Below are 19339 nucleotides of genomic sequence, written 5' to 3' on the forward strand. Positions count from 1 at the left end.
AAGTGGTCTGGGTCCCATGTCCCTTAACCCTGTAATAATACTTATTGCAGTTATTGAGAAACTTTAATAATTTCTATCCAGGGTTAACTCCACCTCTAGTGGCTGTCTACCAGACAGCCACTAGAGGAACTTCCTGGTTTGAAACAGAACTTATCTGATGCTGGACTTCCTCACGCTCTGCATGAGGACTTCCAGCGTCAGATTTTTTCCCCATAGGAAAGCATTGGATAATATTGAATATAGTATTGACACAATGTAACCATGGTTCAAGGATAAGACATGAATCATATTAGTGGTATTGACTAGTGGGATCAAAATGCACTTCTGCCTCTTACAGATTAATGTTAAAACCCCACATTTAATATGTGGTGCATTTTTGGGCACAAGTTTTAAACAAAGGTACTACATAAAGGTGAGTTGCCAAATAAATAAGGGGGATGGAAAACATTAGTTGTGAACAAAAAGTAGAAAAACTGCATTTGGTGTCTTTAGAAAAGACACCTCATAGTGGATATCACACACACACAAAAAAAGAAAGATCTGGATACCTGCTCATTAGCAGAAATATAAAACATACGTCCGAGATTTAAAGAAAGGTGTTTTGTTGAACTTGTTCCTGTAAATTCTTTGATAGCATTTATTAGAACTGAATATTGGAAGTGTAATTCTGTTTTTTTTTTTCTTCTTCTAACCAATAGACTGCAATTATGTCATTAGTTGTTTTTAAATGCCATAACTAGGAATTTTAGCTTTTTGTCACTTCACAGAAGCTGTAGTCTACTGTGTGATTCACAATGTGTCTCCCTCATAAAACATGCATATCAAAGCACTGGCATTTAAGTGTTTGTGAATCAAAGCACTTGGCAGAGAAATCAAATATCTTGTTGTAATGCTCTGGCTGGTACAAACAGTCAGACGCTGGCATCATTCAATTATCATCCTCTGCAGAGACGTTAAAAAATAAAAAGAAAATAAAAAACACAAATAATTGCCTACATTTTGAAATGTAATACATGACAAATATCCCCCACCCGGTCCCGTCTCTTTGTATTTAACAAATCCTAGTAAAAGCTCACTGTTTTTAATCCATGTTACAGTGCTTGAATAGTCTGTTATTTTTAATTTCTAAGGGAGTTGCCGTGGCAGTGGTCATCAGCACATCTGTTCTATAGGGTGAGCTATAATTTTTGGTTAGTCTTAACATTAACACATCCAGTAAACTAGACCAGACAGGCACAGTTTATTGTATTAGACATTGATTAAATAAAAAAAAGATCAACAAAGAACTAAACAAATATCCTTTTGAATACTTATTTTTGGAATTAACTAATTTTTGCATATGGGTGTTTTAAATCACACTTATCTTAATGATATAAAACGTTTTGACCCTCAATGTTGATTATAGTTATTTTCTTGATTTTGGGTGATTATGGTACGAAAAAAGAAAACAGAGTATTTAATTTTAAACTTTATTTACATGGTTCATTTTTTCAATTGCTGCTGGTTATTATTTGCCCCCAATATTTCTTTAATATTACTGATGAATACATAAACAGTAGTCATTAAGGGACAGATCTGATATAAAAGATTAACATGTCTATAATAAATGGACAGTCATATTTACATAGAAGACAGTCACCACAATAATTTATATCAGTTTCAGCTGCAAAATGAGCATGAAGATTTATTTTTGTCACAGCTTTTCTATAAGTCAGCTCACTAGTCAAGATCCTACCACAATATGAGCTCCATCATTTTTTTCAATTCCGATTTATCATATGGACCTGCTATTCCACAGTTGGTCCATGGAGACCAATTTGCAGATTCATAGCCTGCACTCACATAGAGAAGTAAAGCTGGCAATAGTTTGTTGGAAGGAACAGAAAGGGATTAAGGTATGAGAAATAAGTGGGGTTTAGAACGTGCAGTGTAGGAAAAAAGGAAGTGAAACTTAACTATAATAGAGGGAACTAAAGTGGTTAGAATGGATGAGCAAAGGAAAACTAAAGTTGGCATAGCAAGGTTAGGGAGTTGGAAAGTTATAGTAGGCTAGGCAGATTATGAGAAAAAGGTTTAGTAGAGGACAAATAAAAACTGGTTGTGCCCAGTAGAGTACAAAGTGAGGATAATGACGTAGACATTTTATGGGGCAAAGAGAATAAATAGAATATAAAATAAATATAAAATATAGAATATAAAATAAAATGTTTTCAAGGTTTGGGAACCAAAATATCTTACTTGGATATGTATGCTTTTTATTTCTGTTTTTCCTTGCACCGTATACGTTTATGCCACACGTAAGAGTATCAAAGAGATGCACTAATCTTTATTATTTTATAAAGTAATTTTATTTACAGAATCAACCTAAATATTAACTTTCTTTTTTTTGCTTAGTTTGCAGCTTTGTGGTTCACAAGCGATGCCATGAATTTGTCACTTTTGAATGTCCTGGTGCTGGTAAAGGGCCACATTCAGATGTAAGTAAAACATCAACAAAGTTGCATTTGTATGTTGGGGAATTTTTGGCAACAGTCCATCTCTGCATGGCTTCATATCTCTTCAGGAAAAGTGCCCATATTTATTATTCGAATGAATAGAATTTTAACTACTGACATGAGAATAAATGGTAGGCACTGACAAATAATGATATTTATCTGTCCCATTTTTAGTTTTGGATCACTCAAAATGCATTAACTTATAACTTTTATATGCCAAAGGACAAGAGGAACATTTTATCCATAAGATGCTGTGATTAATTACTAATAGATAACTCATTTTCAGCTACTTTTTCATCCTTGTTGGAGGTTGGTTAGGGCAAGACTCATTGTCAATCAATGTAATGTACCTACAGGGATTTTCCACAAGTTGTGATCATTATGACAGTTTTCAAAGCACTGTGTATGTATAGGCTTCATGTCACTGTACCTCATTAGGCGTTAAGACAGCAGATATCATTTTTTGTATTCATTAAAAATGACATAAGATAAGCAGGAAAAGAGTAAGGGATACTTTATTGTACTACCCTTCAACTCCCAGTTGTGATCTTGTATGCCCTAGTGTTAGTGTACTGCAAATAGAGCTTCCTGCAATCTATGATAAACCTCACTGAATCGCAGAAGGCCATCATAAATCAGAGATATATATTTGAGCAGAACAGTTCTTCAGGGCTTATCCCTGGACACGTCTATCTATCCATCTATTATACCACAACTCTGTCTGTCCCACCAGAGCTTAATCTATCTTCCAACACCTTCATCTCCCAGTTAACACCAGTTAACTATCCTCCTCTGCCTTTCCATACACCATTGACAAGTCCACATTGCCCCTACATATCAAAACTACTGTTCAAAAGTTTTAGAGCTTTGATTTGGGTTTCCAGATATTATTACAATTTTAGTAATCTATGTCCGGTGAATAATATGAAATATTAGAAAGGTAAGTGGTCAAATCTCAGAGTGTAAACAAATAAGTTTAGGTTACCAAAGTCACCAAAACAACTTTAGCTTAATGAAGCAGTTTTGGTGTATATACCTTGCATCTGTAGTCTCACTTCTCAATTGTCTGCCATTTAGGAGTTAAATTGCTTTGTTTATGTAGCCCTAGTCACATTTCCCTTCTACAGCCTTCATAAACACTTCCTGTAAAGAGTCATCTAATATGTATATTTCCTTTATTGCAAATTCTGTTTATAATTTATAATTTCTTATCTCCTGCGCTGTTAATGGCATGCTAGACCCTGCATGCTCCCCTGTGTATGTTCAATAAACAGAGTATGAGAACTTTTTTTAGAACCTTCAAACCCTCTTTATTAAAATGTTTAGGTGGACTAATCACCTCAGTATCAGCTATCTGTACATGCGATCTTGCTGTTGGAATATGTATCTTGACCTTGACGAAAACAACGTACAAACATGTACAAATTGAAAATAAGCAAGACAAAATCAACATACATAATTTATTTTTAATTTTTTTAAAAAAAAGCTATAATTCTACCTATTAAACGTTTGTGTGGATTTATCTCTTCTGTACAGCATATTATTTCATGTTTTAACTCTGATTTTGTTGGAGGTACTTAGAAACATAAGCTTAATTATATAGATTATTTACGTATTTTTTTCCTGTAAGTGGTTGTGTAGACAGGGCCCCAGCGCACTGCTTTACCCGGGTCAGGAAATGCTGTTAAGATGGCCCTGATGCAACCAACAAATGTCAGTTTGTTTTGTTTTAATAACTATAGATGTGTCATATAAAACAAATGCTGCAAATTCCAGTAAAATCCGTGTATGTTAATATAGAATTATCAAACAAAAACCAAAGGACAAATCCACTGCAGTATTTCCCTCCTACTGGTGGACATTTATATATAAACAACATACCAAATATGACAAATTACCAAAGTACCTAAACTATACTACTTTAAAATTTTCCAAAGGAAAATGCCTATGGCAATGTCATTCCAACTAATGTTCCACTTCTACCAAAAAGATAAATGCTTGCAAAGACACCGAACTATAAAATACAAAGGGCCTATAACACATACAATAAAGGCATTGATTTCATATTTTTTAATAAACTTTTACAATTATTTTTTTCAAAATATTAAATATAAAATACATATATATATATATATATATATATAATTATTTTAGCGTTTATCCAAAAATATTAGATTAATTAAAAAACTTGTCCAAAAATGTTAAATTGAGTCCTAAATTAGGTATGTTTATGAGCATAGATTATCTAACTAGTAGTAAAAAGCCAAGTCTAGGCTAAACATCTATTTCCATTAATAAGACAAATGTACCCTTAACATTAAAGGACCACTCTAGTGCCAGGAAAGCATACTTGTTTTCCTGGCACTAGAGTGCCCTGAGGGTGCCCCCACCCTCAGGGACCCCCTCCCGCCCGGCTCTGGAAAGGGGAAAAGGGTTAAAACTTACCTTTTTCCAGCGCTGGGCGGGGAGCTCTCCTCCTCCTCTCCGCCTCCGTTCCTCCCCGTCGGCTGAATGCGCATGCGCGGCAAGAGCTGCGCGCGCATTCAGCCGGTCGCATAGGAAAGCATTCATAATGCTTTCCTATGGACGCTTGCGTGCTCTCACTGTGATTTTCACAGTGAGAATCACGCAAGCGCCTCTAGCGGCTGTCAGTGAGACAGCTACTAGAGGAAAAAGGGGAAGGCTTAACTAATTGATAAACATAGCAGTTTCTCTGAAACTGCTATGTTTATAAAAAAATTAGTTAACCCTAGCTGGACCTGGCACCCATACCACTTCATTAAGCTGAAGTGGTCTGGGTGCCTAGAGTGGTCCTTTAAGCCACAGCTCCTAACATCTCGGGTAACAAGCAGATGGCATGAAATGCATCCTTTGTTACCAATTGTCTATTATTTTGAAATACATTTTATTAAATTACTGAATTATTAAAGTTAAAAGTTTTTTTTTTTCTTCTGCAGTGACCTAAAAACTTGCTTGGTTTAATAAGTCTTACCTACACAGAAGAATTAATTTTAAATCACTTTTGTTCTAACCCTTGCAATAATTTTTCCCAGAGGTCTAGTGTCCCATTTTTAAGATCTATTATTAATGCTCAGAAAGAATAGCTGGATTGCAGCAGATACAAGTTCCATGTCCCATTTTGAAATGTCCTTGGCCCTATTCTGATAGGAAATTACAAGTAATATAAAATGAGGGTTATTGTATGTATTTTTTAAAATACCTATGTCAGTTCCTCACCAGAGGAACAAATAAATATGCTTTCCCCATTCTCAACCTAATACTCTTCTCCCCTTGATTATGTAGCTCTGCCACAGATATTATGATGGTGTGAGAGCCACAACTGCAGATCCCTCAAACAGAGCCTGATTTATTATAAGGGGTAATATCCCCCTCACTCTTTAAAAAAAAAAAGAAGAAAATATAGAATGAAGAATTAAAGCAAATTTAATTGCATGCTTGCACTGTGTTTGCTAGTGGTTTGGTATGGCGTTATGTGCATGTGTGATGAGGCTGTCTGTGGTGTTGTTTGTGTTTGGAGGCAGCTTGGGATTGTGCGTGTTTGGGGGCTGTTGGTGTAGTATCTGTGTACAGAGATCTGTTTGTGATGCACTTTGTGTGACTAGGGACTGTAGCATTTGTGTGCATGGCAAAAAGTTGTAGAGATGGTGTGTATCTAGGGGTTCTAGCATATGTATGTGTATTTGTTGGTAGGGGCAGCGCTGTATTTAGAGCAAGGTTGACAAGGCATCTGCCTTGGGCAGAACTTTCAGGGGGTGGCAAAAATGCCTCCAATTAATGCCCTGGCAGAATCCTTGTCAGCGTGTTGTCCTGCGGGACTTACGAGCTGGCTGGCTGGCCACCTTGAGGCCCCCCGAGGCTGTCATCTGCTCAGTTTGTAGGCTGGTGGCACCTTCATTGACCACCCGCCCAGCACCACAAGAAACATCTCAGCAGTCTCGCTGGACCCTAGGAAAAGAGAGAATACATTCAAGCAGTCCCAAAGGTAGGGAAGCTGGGTTCAATGAAGTAAAAAAAATAAAAAAATGGTGTGTGTCAGTATCAGTGTGCTTGTATGTCAGTGAGTATGTATGTGTATCTGTCAATCTGAGTGTGTGTGGGTGTGTCTGTCACTGAGTGTGTGTCTCTCAGTGAATGTGTGTGTGTTTGTCAGTTAGTGTGTATGTATGTGTGTCTGTGTGTCTGTCACTGAGTGTGTTTCACCGTCAGTAAATGTGTATGTGTGTGCCTGTCAGTGTGTGTCTGTGTTTGTGTCTCTCAGTTTGTGTCTGTCAGTGAATGTGTCTGTCTGTCACTAAGAGTGTGTCTGCCAGTGAATGTGTATGTGTGTGTCTGTCAGTTAGTGTGCGTGTCTGTCAGTGAATGTGTGTGTCTGTCAGTGAATGTATGTGTGTCTCTCAATTTATGTGTGACCAACTCTGATCAGTGTGTATGTATGTCTGTCTGTCAGGGAATGTGTATGTCTGTCAGTGTGTGTGTGTCTCCATCAGGAAATGTGTATGTTTGTTTCAGTCAGTGAATGTCAATCAGTGTCTGTCACTGAGTGTGTGTGTCTGTCACTGAGTGTGTGTCACCGTCAGTAAATGTGTATGTGTGTGCCTGTCAGAGTGTGTGTGTATCTGTGTTTGTCAGTGAGTGTATGTGTGTCTGTGTGTGTGTGTCTGACTCTAAGTGTGTGTCTGTCTGTCACTGAGAGTGTGTGTCTGCCAGTGAAGGTGAATGTGTGTTTCTGCCAGTGAGTGTGCATGTGTGTCTGTCAGTGAGTGTATGTGTGTCTCTCAGTGTATGTGTGACCAACTCTGATCAGTGTGCATGTATGTCTGTCAGTGAATGTGTATGTCTGTCAGTGTGTGCGTCTCTATCAGGAAATGTGTATGTGTGTTTCCATCAGGAAATGTGTATCTGTGTCTATTAGTGTGTGTGTGTCTGTCATTAAATGTGCGTGTGTTTTGGGTGCCTGAGTTTTATCATGCATAGGGCAGCCGAAAACCAAAATACACCACTAGGTAGGGGCTGTAGAGTGTGTGTTTGTATCTAGGCACTGCAGTGTGTGTGTATATGTGTACATGTGTATAAATATATCAGGAGCTGTAGTCTGTATGTTTAAAGGGTCTGTAGTAGGTGTGCTTTATGAATGTTATGGAAAAATCAAAGACTATTATAACATGCAAAGAGATTTCTACTATTTAATAAAACAAGAAAATATATAGCAGTAAATTAAAAAAAATAGATAATTAAATAAATTGCGTAAATTACAAATAAAATATTACTAAATGCAATATTCATGAATATTCAATGTTTTTAAAATGTGTCCAAAGGGTTATTTCATTAAACATAAAATTGACAAGTGATTAACAAAAAAACAACAACAAAAAACATTAAAAACAAACTACCGTATATACTCGAGTATAAGCCGACCCGAATATAAGCCAAGGCCCCTAATTTTACCCCAAAAAACTGGGAAAACTTATTGACTCGAGTATAAGACTAGGGTGGGAAATGCAGCAGCTACTGGTAAATTTCTAAATAAAATGAGATCCTAAAAAAATTATATTAATTGAATATTTATTTACAGTGTGTGTTTATAATGAATGCAGTGTGTGTATATAATGAATGCAGTGTGTGTATATAATGAGTGCAGTGTGTGTGTATGAGTGCAGTGCGTGTATGAATGCAGTGTGTGTGTATGAATGCAGTGTGTGTGTATGAGTGCAGTGTGTGTGTATGAATGCAGTGTGTGTGTATGAGTGCAGTGTGTGTGTGTGTGTGTGTGATGCAGTGTGTGTTTGTGTTGCAGAGCCTTGGTGGGGGGTGGGCATTTTTATCATTATTTTTTAAAAATATTATTTTACATTTTTTTTTATTATTCTTTTTTTATTATTATTATTTTTATTTTATTATTATTTTAATGTTATTGATTATTTTTCCGTCCCCCCTCCCTGCTTGATACATGGCAGGGAGGGGGGCTCACACTCCCTGGTGGTCCAGTGGCAATGGCAGTTCAGTGGGGGGGGGGGGCTGGCAGCGAGCGCTTACCTCTCCTGCAGCTCCTGTCAGCTCCCGTCTGCTCCGTGCAGTTCCGGTCAGCTCCCCTGTCAGCTCCACTGTAAGTCTCGCGAGAGCCGCACTATGACCCCGCGGCTCTTGCGAGACTTACACTGGGAGCTGACAGGGGAGCTGACCGGACTGGCGCGGAGGAGAAGGGAGCTGACAGGAGCTGCAGGAGAGGTAAGTAACCGCACACAGCCCCCAGTCTGTATTATGGCAATGTAAATTGCCATAATACAGACATTGACTCGAGTATAAGCCGAGTTGGGGTTTTTCAGCACAAAAAATGTGCTGAAAAACTCGAGTATATACGGTAAACTTAAACAAATCAGCACTTTGGAAATTTGGAAATTTTCTAAATGTAATTCATGCAGAAATGTAGCTATTCTGCTGGAACTTGCACATTCAATATTAAATTTCAGTTGAAATTGGCACTTTTATAAACTAACTTTATTACACCCCCTGGCTGTCAATCAGCCAACCAGTCATGTTACTTCCTGGTTGTTTATCTCAGTGGAGCAAAACTCAAGAGGCAGGCAATATGCCAAGGCTGCATGAACAGAAACAAAATAGATTAACTTCCTAAATAGCAGAAAATTGAGCAATGAAACTCCATGGGCATGATTTATACACCCAAAATGCTTATTATGCTACAGATTTTTATGCATATAGTGTTCCTTTAATGGTATATTTTAAAATTATGTTTATTGATTATTATTATTATTTTTTTTAGATAATTTCACTTTTTTATATGGCTGAGTGGTCATGTTGGTTCAGACTCTTTTGGTATCTTACCAACTGCTGCTCAGCCTAATGTGTTTGCTGCTGAGATTGCTCTGTGTGAAACTGCAGCAGCAGGCAAGTTACATCGTTTAAAAAAATCATTAAGATTCATTAAATGTAATGAACGTTTAAAAAATGGGAAGTGAACATTTTATGGCAGCTGTCCTAAAATATTCAATTCCATAGTTCTCAGTGTAGTAAATAAATCTCATAAATACTGCATGTTTCAGTAACGCTCTCCCTTTGCACTACAAAATACCCCAGATTCGCTACTTCTTTTTAGAAAATAAAAAATAATTTTGCTTGACCCTATTTACAGTTATGGGCTGCTCTCACTATGGCGTTAGCACTAGTTTTCAACAATGTGAGTTACAGTGTGCCCGAAGTCATTATTTTGGAATATATTATATAGTTATATAGCTGAAATATAGTTTGAATACTAACCTATTGAGAGGAACCGTATCAAATGCCTTGGCAAAATCCAAGTAGATCACACCCACTGCAACACCCTGATCTATACTTCTAATTACTTCTTCGTAGAATGCAATTAGGTTAGTTTGACATGACCTATGTTTCATAAAACCATGCTTATTATTGATAATAACAAAGTTCTTGCCAATGAATTCCTGAATATTATCCCTTAATAGCCCTTCAAATATTTTTCCAGTCACAAAAGTTAAGCTCACAGGTCTATAATTTCCAGGCAAGGATTTTGAACCCTTTTTAAATATAGGAACGACATCTGCCTTCCTCCAATCCTCAGGTACAATACCTGAAACAAAAGAATCTTGAAAAATGAAATACAGAGGTTCACTTAGCTCCTTAAGTACCTTAAGGGTGAATACCGTCAGGCCCCGATGCTTTATTTACATTAATGTACTTTGACAGCTGTAGCAACTTGTCTCGAGTTATCCAATCACAAGTTATCTTCAAGTTTTTTTGCAGCAATCATTTGCAGATCTCTTGCCATAGGATCTTCATTAATATATACTGAAGAAAAATAATTATTTAAAATATCTGCATTTTCCTGGTCTTCATTAGCTAACAGACCCATCTCTGTTTCCAGTGTACGTACACTTTCATTTTTTGTTTTTTTAGAATTGATGTATTTAAAAAAAACTTTGGGTTGGTTTTGCATTCTTTGGCTATCAATTTATCATTTTCTAGTTTAGCCACTTTAATTGCCTTTTTGCAAGCATTATTGGCTTCCTTATATCTTACATAGGATGCCTCTGATTTGTCAGATTTAAATGCTTTAACCCCTTAAGGACAAGAAACATCCCCTTGAGGACCGATGGTGGTCCTGAACCGTCATAACAGTATTGGGGTACTTACCTGGCGTTTCTCCCAGTCTGGGGGGACTGCCTGTCTGCCCAGACAGTCTCCCCGCGGCAAATCAGGACCCCGTGGCCACGTGATCGCTGATCACATGGCCGTAATAGGTGCCTGTGTATCTGCCTGCAGGGGGACTGTCTGTGCTGACAGGCAGTCTCCCTGCTGCTGGAAAATCAAAAATAAAGTAAAAAAAAATTCAATCAGTGTAAATCAATCAGTGTATTATATCTACCATATTTTTCGCTCCATAAGACGTATTTTTTTCCCCCTCAAAAGTCACACTTCCTTTCAGTCCTGCCGGAAACCGAAACCTGAAATTGAAGTTCCAGTACCGCGGTGCGCACTGTTAAGCCAGCCCACGCTACAAGACAGGTAAGTAATTATGGGACAAGGGGAGGGGAGAGAGGGTGGACAAGGAGAGGGGGTGCACTATGGGACAAGGGGAGGGGAGAGGGGAATACTATGGGAGGAGGGGGAGAACACTATGGGAGGAGGGGAGGGGGGGACACTGTGGGAGGAGGGGAGGGGGGAACACTGTGGGAGGAGGGGAGGGGGAACACTGTGGGAGGAGGGGAGGGGGTGAACACTGTGGGAGGAGAGGTGGGGGGAGAACACTGTGGGAGGAGGGGAGGGGGGAACATTGTGGGAGGAGGGGAGGGGGGAACACTGTGGGAGGAGGGGAGGGGGGGAACACTGTGGGAGGAGGGGAGGGGGTGGAACACTGTGGGAGGAGGGGAGGGGGGGAACACTGTGGGAGGAGGGGAGAGGGGGAACATTGTGAGAGGAGGGGAGGGGGGAACACTGTGGGAGGATGGGAGGGTGGGAACACTGTGGGAGGAGGGGAGGGTGGGAACACTGTGGGAGGAGGGAGGGGGGGAACACTGTGTGGGAGGAGGGGGGAACACTGTGGGAGGAGGGGAGGGGGGAACACTATTGGGGGAAGGGGGGAACACTATTGGGGATGAGGGGGGAGAACACTATTGGGGGGAGGGGGTAACACTATGGAAGGGGGGAACACTATGGAGGAGAGGGCGGAACACTATGGGAGGGGGGGAGAACACGAGGGGAGGGAGAACACTATGGGATGAGGGGGGGAACACTATGGGAGGGGAGGGGGAAACACTATGGGATGAGGGGGAGAACACTATGGGGGAGGGGGCAACACTATGGGATGAGGAGAGTGGGGAACACTATGGGAGGAGGGGATTGGGGAACACTATGGGAGGAGGGGAGTGGGGAACACTATGGGAGAAGGGGAGGGGGGAACACTATGGGAGGAGGGGGGACACTATGGGAGGAGGGGAGGGGGGACACTATGGGAGGAGGGGAGGGGGGAACACTATGGGAGGAGGGGGGGACACTATGGGAGGAGGGGAGGGGGGAACACTATGGGAGGAGGTGAGGGGGGAACACTATGGGAGGAAGGGAGGAGGGAACACTATGGGAGGAGGGGAGGGGGGAACACTATGGGAGGAGGGGAGAACACTATGGGAGGAGGGGAGGGGAGGGGGGAACACTATGGGAGGAGGCAAGGGGGGAACACTATGGGATGAGAACACTATTGGACAAGGGGAGGAGGGGGTTAAAGAACACTATGGGACAGGGGAGGAGGGGTTAAAAATCACTATGGGACAGGGGAGGAGGGGTTAAAAATCACTATGGGACAGAGGAAGGGTGGGGATAAAAATCACTATGGGATAGGGGGGTTAAAAATCACTATGGGATAGGGGAGGGGGGTTAAAGATCATTATGGGACAGGAGAGGGGAGTGGGTGGTAAGGAACACTATGGGACAGGGGAGAAAAAAAAATATTCTGAACAAACTTTCCCATAGTAAAAAACACTATGGGATAGTTTGTTCAAAATATTTTTTTTTCTGGGTTTCCTCCTCTAAAAACTAGGTGTGTCTTATGGAGCGAAAAATACGGTATATATAATATGTATATATATATCTTATATACATAATGTCAAACTAAGTGTATTTTTATATTAATATATACATACATTAATATAAAAATACACTTATGTTTAAATTACATACGTCTATATAATATATATAATAACTATATATATTGTATATATATATTATAAAATAAAATAATATGTAAATAAAAATAAATAATAAAATGTAAAAATAATTTTTAATAATATTTTAAAACATTATCTTTTATCTTCTATATAAAGTGGAACCACTACAGTTTTAGAAGACCTCATTGCACTAAAGACCGTTCATAAGAACACACAAGTTGGACTTTTTATCGGACTTTGCATACTTTTTTCCTATATTATTGACTGTGGCGCAGCCTTTTTTATTATTGTTTTTATTTGTGACTAAGTGGCTACTAAAAAAGACTGGACATATTGAATACCCTGGGGTGTCTACTTTAAAAAAATATGTACATGTGAGGTGTGATTCAGAGATTTATGACAGATAACAGTGTTACAATGTCACTATTGATAAATGTAAAACATTTTTTTCATTAGCTTTTGTAGATAAGTAAAAGATTTTCAAGTAAAAGTCCAAAAACATGTTTTTTTTTTTCACATTTTCACCATATTGTATTATTTTTTTTAAAGTAAAATATGACATGATACAAATAATGGTATGTAAAGAAAGCCCTTCTTGTCCTGAAAAAAAAACAAAATATAATTTGTATGGGAACCATAAATGAGAGAGCGGAAAATTACAGCTAAACACAAACACCACAAAAGTGTTAAAACCGCTCTGGTCCTTAACGTACAACATGGCCAAAACAGGCCGGTCCTTAAGGGGTTAAATGCCCTTCTCTTATTTTTAATGACTTGCATTGTATTTTCTGTAAGACTAGTAAACCTTTAAACCTTTATATATTATGTTTTCTTTTAACGTGTTATATAAAATGCATCAAAAATGTAAACATGTTATACTAATACATTTACAGAGCTATCACTTTAACAAATGTACCAACTAGTCACTTACTAGTCTATTTTAGACCATAGTAAAGATCTATGACTGATTCACCCTTAATAATTATACCTTGTAGTAATGCATTTACCAATAACACGTTGCTGTTACAACAGCTTCTTAAAGACAGTTTGTTTATATAAATAGCTTTTGTTCTAAATTGCCTATACATCCAGGAAAGGTAACAGCCATTTTAGAGACCTAAACGTTTAGTAGCAATTATCTGGCAAGTAATGAATAATGAATAATAATGTAGTGCGCAAGTGAATAAAATCTAAAATTGTATTTATTTTGCACAAGTTAATTCTCAATCAAGCAGATGACATGTACAGGGTTATTTACTAAAGTAAGAACTGACAGAAATGTAGAGTGCATTTTAAATGTAAATCCATAGAAGTCAAAAGTTAAATATACTTCCAGTTCAGCAACTTTGACCTTTACTTTCAATTCTTGACAAGGTTGGATATCCTTTTGCTATGGACCCCAATGTAGATGATTGTGGTCTGAATAAGCTCATTGGTCATAACGTGTTATTACCTGTGTCACAAAGACCAATGCATATCAAACAGGGGAACCAGTGTATCTCAGATTATGCCATAGAATTTTGCACATTGGCTTCTGAGGTAGACTGGACTAATATCGGGTTAATCTCTGCATTTAAAAAAGGATTATCCAAAGCAATTTTGGACAAGATTGCTGCCAAAGACCAACCTAAAAAAATGAAATTAGTTTATCACATTTGTCATGCAAATTGGTAATAGATTAAGAACCAGAGAAACTACCAGAAATACAACCAGACATATGGCTATGTCATTAGCACCTCGATTCTCCGGACACATTGTTCCTGACCTCCCTGTACAATCCAAACCCGAACCTATGCAGATGGGGGTCACTAGACTGTCACAGGCAGAAAGACAATATAGGAGAAAAGAGGGTCTATGCCTATACTGCGGTAGAAAGGGACATATGAGGAGTGCCTGTCCTATACGTCCGGAAAACTTCTGCACCTAAGAACCTTAAGGGGACAGGTCTTAGGTGTGATGGATACGTCCTCTGGAAATAATACAAATAGGTTCCTCTTTGATATTATGATCAAATGTAGCAAGAATAACTTTTCATGCAAGGCCCTGATGAACTCAGGTGCTGCAGGAAACTTAATTGATATACATTTTGTAAAAAAAAATGCTATACCTATTAAGAAGAGATTATCGCCTCTGGCAGTTGAGGCTATTGACGGGAGACTGTTCTCTCAACCCTTAATTACCCACAAAACCTTGCCCATTAACATTTCCATTGGTGCCTTACACAAGGAAGCTATAACATTCCAAGTAATTGCTTCTCCTTCTTGCCCCATCATTTAAGGCTTTCTTTGGCTTAGTAAGCACAATCCTCATATTGACTGGGCAAATGGGGAAAAATTGGAAACATTTCATGTTTCTTTGCTCAAACCACTTGTTTGCAATAGATTTACTGTCCCAAATGTTCCCCCTGATCCATTGGTGGTTTCTGGTCAGGAAGAGTATGAGGTCTCCTCCATAAATGAGTCCAGATTTTCTCGGGGCACTTTACATTATTTGGTTGATTGGAGGGTTATGGGCCTTCCGAATGTTCTTGGGTTCCAGCCTCTGACATCCATGCTGGCCGCACAATTAGTTTTTTCAACGCCAAGCTTCCTCTCAAGCCTGGTCCTGCCCGCCCAGCGGGCGGTCTTCAAGTCGGGGGTAATGTAACATATTCCTCCTCACCTTGCGGTATTTGTTCTCAACGGATGTGCGTCTGTATCACTGACTCTTACATGTTAATGGACGCTGGCCACTGCGGATCCACGCCAAATTATAGCCCCACGTTAGTCCGCGTTGATGACAACGTCGGCGTGCGTGTGATGTCGCGCGGGAGATTCGCCCACTCGTTCTGGGGTCAAAGGCCGATTTTCGGCCAATCAGATTTGTAAAGGGCTTATTTAAATGCAATTCTACTTTTCCTCATTGCCCTGTCATGGTTAGAATCATAGAAACATAGAATGTGATGGTAGATAAGAACCATTCGGCCCATCTAGTCTGCCCAATAAAAGATTTTGAAATACTTTTAATTAGACCCTGGCCTTATCTTAAGTCTAGGATAACCTTATGCCTATCCAGCGCATGCTTAAACTCGCTCACTGTGTTAACCTCTATCACTTCAGCTGGAAGGCTATTCCATGCATTCACTACCCTCTCAGTAAAGTAATACTTCCTGATATTATTTTTAAACCTTTGCCTGTCTAATTTAAGAGTATGTCTTCTTGTTGTGGTAGGTTTTCTTCTTTTGAATAAAGTCTCCTCCTTTACTGTGTTGATTCCCCTTATGTATTTAAATGTTTCTATCATATCCCCCCTGTCTCGTCTTTCCTCCAAGCTATACATGTTAAGATCCTTTAACCTTTCCTGGTAAGTTTTATCCTGCAATCCATGAACCAGCTTAGTAGCCCTTCTCTGAACTCTTTCTAGATTATCAATATCCTTCTGGAGATACGGTCTCCAGTACTGCGTACAATACTCCAAGTGAGGTGTCACCAGTGTTCTGTACAATGGCACGAGCACTTCTATCTTGCTACTGCTAATATATCTCCCTATACAACCAAGCATTCTACTAGCATTTCCAGCTGCTCTATTACATTGTCTTCCTACCTTTAAGTCATCTGAAATAATTACTCCTAAATCCATTTCCTCAGATGTTGAGGTTACTAGGGTATCAAATATCCTATACTCTGCCCTTGTGTTTTTACGTCCAAGATGCATTATCTTGCACTTATCCACATTAAATGTCAGTTGCCACAGCTCTGACCATTTTTCTAGTTTACCTAAATCATTTGCCATTTGGCGTATCCCTCCTGGAACATCAACCCTATTACATATCTTAGTATCATCAGCAAAAAAGTCCTACCTTAGCAACAAGACCATCAAGGTTTTGCTTAGTGGTTGTATGAGGGTGTTCCTGAGCATTTATTTCTGGTTACTGACTTTGACTTTGTTTTGACTTCCCTGTAGTCTGGTATCCCTGACTTTTGGCTTTCCCTTATCGTTGTGTCTCATTCTGTGTCCCTGACCTCGGCAAGTATCCTGACTATTCTTTAGTATGTTAAGTCCGGCCATTCTAAGGCATGGTAAGATGTTACCTTTTAGTCCTAGGTGTGACACAATTCTACTTGCTGGATCAATCAGTAATCCTGACAGTTTGCTGTATACAACAGCTTTGAAACACAAATTTATGGTTTTTGCTTCCCAAGCACTACCAAGCCTCAATAGCCAACCAGTAGCCAACCTCATGCTGATGATTTGCATTAACAATTAAACTACTGCCCATGAGTTGTTCACTGGCTTTGCATCTTTTCCCAAGTTGTGTTTAAAAGCTGTTGTATACAGCAAACACAGACTCAAAGGAATCCATGTTTAAAATGGAATGAGGCAAAAATGTTAAACACATTTGCATATGCCCACCCAGAATCCTTAGCGGTAGTAACATCACTGCAGATTTGTGATTTCTGTGGGAAAAGCAAGTCTTATAGCTTGACTTGTATGCAGATGTTTGTTTAACATTGTATTAACTACATATATTTAAGTAGAGATTGTAGTCGTATTAGTCCAGTGATGTTTATGTAAAAAACAGATACAATTTGTAATACCTTTTTTTTATTGAACTAACATAATTTTTTAATGACAGGCTTTTGGGAGAACCTCCCTTTCTCAAGTCTTAAGCATTTCTGAGCAAGACGAGAACTAGCATTCAAAGTTGAGTTGTGATACAGCAGTTAAAACGACATAAGCGCAGATAAGACACAGGTTTGATAGAAAATAGACAACATTCTTGCAGAGGGTCGTACATATCTTTCTTAAGATCAGAGTGAGGGGGAGAGGGAGAAAAAAAAAAGCATACAGTGCAGAAGATGGTACACTTTATACATACACACACACACACACATATATATATATAAGCGCAAACACAAACACATGAACACATATACATACACACGCATACATACATGAATGCACATAAACTCATATATACAAATATAAATGCACAGTTACATATATAACCATAAATGCATAAGAGTATGGGAAAGCATAGGTCTGCACAGAGTACTTCATATATTTATAGAATAAAGATATTAGAATGTGCTTTAAAGTGTTGCTACATATGACAGAACAATAAGATAATGTGGGGGAGTGTTCATGTAAAGTGTTGGTAGTGGGACAGGAAACCTAAATCAATATTTAGTCCTCTATTCTTGCTGTTTAAGAATTTGATAACTCTGGCTTCAAAAGTTCTTTTTTGGGTAGTTTTTTTAAACCCCCTTTCAGTACTTTGATTTTTAGGTCCTTCATTGAGTGGCCAAGCTGGGTAAAGTGGTGTCCCACATGAGTGCAGTAGGATTCTTCTTTGTGGTGTTTAATGGAGTGTCTGTGCATATTCATTCTGCCATTTAATTGCTGGGTGGTTTCCCCAATGTAGCATTCTAGGTGGCATTTTGTGCATTGAATCGTGTATACCACACTGCTGGATGTGCAGGAGTATGAACCTTTAATGCTGTAGGTTTTATTGTTGTGTGTGGCTTTGTTGTCTGTGCATATGTGCTGACAAAGTTTGCAGCAAGATTTTTGGCATTGACTGGTCCCATTTTCTTTATTCTTCATATCAGTGGGTAGCTTCCTGTTGTTACATTTTTGTTGGAGTTTTGGTCGTTGTCTGAAGGCCAAAATTGGTGTTTCAGAGAAAATGTTTTTTCAGAGTCTCATCTTCTGTTATTGGTCTTTAATGATTTTCCGTATTTCCTCAAGAGTTGGGTTGTAGGTGACCACAAGTTGCACTCGTGTAGATATTTTTTTCTCTCTGTACTGTAGCAGGCGCGTCCGTGGAGTTTTACAGCACAGTTGATTTGTTTGGTAATAGTATTTGGTTTGTAGCCTTTCTGTCTCATAGACTGGGAGAGTACATTTAGATGGTAATGACGGTCATTAGGATCAGAGCATATGCGATGGTATCTAGTGGCTTGGCTGTAGATAATGTCCTTTTTAGTATTGGAGGGGTTGAAGCTGGAGCTGTGAAGGTAACTGCACCTGTCTGTGAATTTTCTGTAAACCACCTCATAATATCCTTCTTTAGAAAAGATGCCCAGAATTGCAAAGTATATTCAAGATGTGGTCTGACCAGTGATTTATAATGATGCTAGATGGTATTCTCATCCCGAGAATGAATGCCCTTTTCTATATATGACAATACCTTACTTGCCTTAGCCACTGCTGATTGACATTGCACATTGTTGTCGTGTATTGTTATCCCTAATTCACTACCATTTAGGGTATAAGTTGCTTGTGCATTCTTTTTAATGTATTTTAGCATATTTTATTAAAGGAATAGCATATTTTATTAAAGGAATATAAAGCTGCTTTTTAATGTATTTTAGCATATTTTATTAAAGGAATATTGGCCCCTTAATTTGTGCTTGTGCCGTATATCTTTTTTACATGTATAGCAATTTTATTTACTTTTTATTTACCTTTTACCTGGTCACTGAAGCAGCATCTAAAGCAGCATGTCAAAGGGCAGCAATGGAAGCTCAGTCAGCACGTCAAAGGACAGCAATTGAAGCTTTAAAGGAACAGAGCAACTACGAGGCAGCTGCAACAAAACGAAAGATTTTGGAACCAGCTATCGGTGCTGATGAAAATGCTAGTGAAAGG

At 38.9% G+C, this 19339-nt stretch overlaps 1 protein-coding gene across 1 annotated transcript in view; it reads left to right on the plus strand.

Annotated features, from left to right (window-relative positions):
• PRKCG (protein kinase C gamma) overlaps positions 1–19339 on the plus strand; it is a 447474-nt gene that overhangs the window by 208012 nt on the left and 220123 nt on the right. Inside the window, exon 3 of the mRNA XM_063436266.1 lies at positions 2395–2477. Within this exon, the coding sequence (XP_063292336.1) occupies positions 2395–2477 (83 nt within the window). The remainder of the gene's footprint in view (positions 1–2394; positions 2478–19339) is intronic.

This window comes from Pelobates fuscus, chromosome 11 (assembly GCF_036172605.1).
Source record: "Pelobates fuscus isolate aPelFus1 chromosome 11, aPelFus1.pri, whole genome shotgun sequence".
Lineage (NCBI taxonomy): Eukaryota > Metazoa > Chordata > Amphibia > Anura > Pelobatidae > Pelobates > Pelobates fuscus.